This window comes from Bidens hawaiensis, unplaced genomic scaffold (genome assembly GCF_021521415.1).
Source record: "Bidens hawaiensis isolate Kalapana, Puna unplaced genomic scaffold, B.hawaiensis_p1.1 tig00081192_1, whole genome shotgun sequence".
NCBI classification, from domain to species: domain Eukaryota; kingdom Viridiplantae; phylum Streptophyta; class Magnoliopsida; order Asterales; family Asteraceae; genus Bidens; species Bidens hawaiensis.
In genome coordinates, this window is record NW_027503769.1 from 6678 (window position 1) to 8969 (window position 2292).

The 2292-nt window shown below is 33.5% G+C and overlaps 1 protein-coding gene across 1 annotated transcript; it reads right to left on the minus strand.

The window, feature by feature from the left end:
* Nucleotides 1-907: 907 nt before the first annotated feature.
* Nucleotides 908-1950, minus strand: LOC143607326 (transcription factor bHLH162-like). Its single transcript, XM_077082808.1, has 3 exons — nucleotides 1785-1950; nucleotides 1161-1490; nucleotides 908-1075 (listed from the first exon to the last, which is right to left on the minus strand). The coding sequence occupies exons 1-3, from the start codon at nucleotides 1905-1907 to the stop codon at nucleotides 908-910; spliced, it is 621 nt and encodes a 206-aa protein (XP_076938923.1). The 5' UTR covers nucleotides 1908-1950.
* Nucleotides 1951-2292: the final 342 nt, after the last annotated feature.

Here is a 2292-nt window from a genome sequence, read left to right on the forward strand (position 1 = left end):
CAACCAAAAATACCCTACCTATCACACACGTCTAATAAAGGGGTTATATGTACGAAAAGTTTATCACGATTTAAAATTAATCAGGTCATGAAAACGTTTAATATAATTAAGTTTAATAGTTCGTTGACATGAATAGCACAATATGTTTAACATGATAATAATTCTAATGATTCATCATCACTTAACACACTCAATAAATACCTAACACGAAAAATAAAAGACATACTCATAAAAGTACAAATATATATGCATTGCTTTGATAAACATGTTTTAGGAGTGACATGCTAATTTGTTAACTCATTTAACGTGATAAGATAAACGTAGTCATATATGGTTTGATGGGTCGAACCCACATGTTTATAATCGTATCATTAACTTGCGGACATGTTTATAACATGTAAGGCTAAAAATGTGACTTGTGATATCAAAGTACGAAACCTGTTATATATTTACGGTCAAGTTAATAATTAACGTGGTCGAGAAATCTGGACACGAGACGAGAGCTTCGGTGCACGTGTTAACTTTAACGGGAAAAAGGCTTCTACTTTTGCTAATAAGACACTTGTATTTCATTTTAGGGTGTGTTTTCCAGTGTGTAAACAGCCATCCAAGGGGAGCTCACCTTGGGTGGGATCGATTCGTTTAATGTTATGAATCTTTTGTTACCGGTTACGGAGTCGTTCAATATTATCTTTATATGTTTGTTCGATCGTTTGTTTATACCGCACCCGTCTCGAGCACTTATCAAGAACAAAGCCGTTCATCGGATCCAGTTTCGGGACCTACATAACACATGCCCGTTTAATTTAAACCCTAACTTGTCAAATCATGTAATGCATGTTAACCTTAACAACTTAACTGATCATTGCTCAAGCTTTGGAATCAAGGCTCAATATTATATGATGTTTTATTTAATTATGTTATTCACAGGCAACATCTCTAACACATCAAAGTCCCATACACTTAAATCTAAGCCAACTTCATTGCAAAACGGTGCATTCTTATCATCCCCAATTAACTCATTCTTGTTTTCAACTAAATTCTTGAGCCTCTTACAAAGATCATCTGCTCCAATCTATACACATGATTAATTTAACATTAATTTTTAGGAAGAACTAAACCCTAAAAAGATAAACAACAAAACATTATAATTGATTTACCTTCTTTTCACGGATGTGAAAGATCGAGTGACCACAGCTTGAAAAATTTGCAAATGTTACTTCTGTGCCATATTGATCAAGAAACTGAACAACATTACAAAAACTCAAATGTGTTTTCAATCCGGTTACCAAAACGGCATCATGATCATGAGTGATTTCTTCGATTTGAATATTGATCGATATGCACTCACTGTTAATCATTTCCGTGTGTTCATTTGATCTCTTCTTACTCAACAACTTTTCCTTCTTGTTCTTGATCATCTCCAAGTTGGATTTGAGGGTTTGAATGTAGTCTATGGTTCTTTCTACTCGATCCGCCAGGTCTCCTTCCTGAACTCATAAAACATTAATCAAAGTTACAAGAATTATTAATTAGTTGTGTTCCTTTACACTTGAACCAACTTAAACATACTAAATATTTATGTATTCCCAAAACTACACTCATAAATAGAAGCATATCCACTTATTTGCTATCTTGATATGAAAACAAGGATTTTAAAAACGGTATACTAAAAGTTGGTGAGTTCACGGGTTTAAAATATGAAGTCACCAAATATCTCTAGACGGTATTTTAAATTATTCGGTATTTGATGAATGTAACTGAAAAACAAGACGACAGTAAACCTTGGTTATGATATGGGGACCAGGGATGAGAGAGAAGAGACTAGTGTAAAGATCCTTCATCTGGTTCCTTCTGTTCTTCTCTATAATCTTCCTTTCTGGTTTATTCAATGTAGAAGTAGACATGTTAAAACCTCACTAAATGATCAGACAAAATATGCGATTATATGATTTATATTAGACATGTAATATGTTGGTGGATATATATTAGGGTTTGAAAGGAGAAAGCAAGAGGAAACTAGAGATGTGAAGAGGAAGTAGGGCCCACGTGACATCCCCTCTCTTTCATCACTTGGATGAGGTTCTTTTATTATGTGGAGTCACGAATTAGATTCAACACCAAGATTTCTTTCTCATTAATTTCCTGTTACTTCTTATTAATTATTTCATTTAATCTACATCTACACTAATTAGTATAATGTAGTTAATTGTTTCTGAAAGCGATTTATGCCACGTTATAATATAAAATAAACCATTCACACACATAGGGGAAGGTTCTTAACATAACACT

Coding starts and splice junctions, on each gene's coding strand:
- LOC143607326 (XM_077082808.1), bottom strand. CDS start 1,907: ATGTCTACTTCTACATTGAATAAACCAGAAAGGAAGATTATAGAGAAG. Junction 1,491..1,784: donor GTCCCCATATCATAACCAAG/GTTTACTGTCGT, acceptor TTATGAGTTCAG/GAAGGAGACCTGGCGGATCG. Junction 1,076..1,160: donor TTCACATCCGTGAAAAGAAG/GTAAATCAATTA, acceptor TCATGTGTATAG/ATTGGAGCAGATGATCTTTG.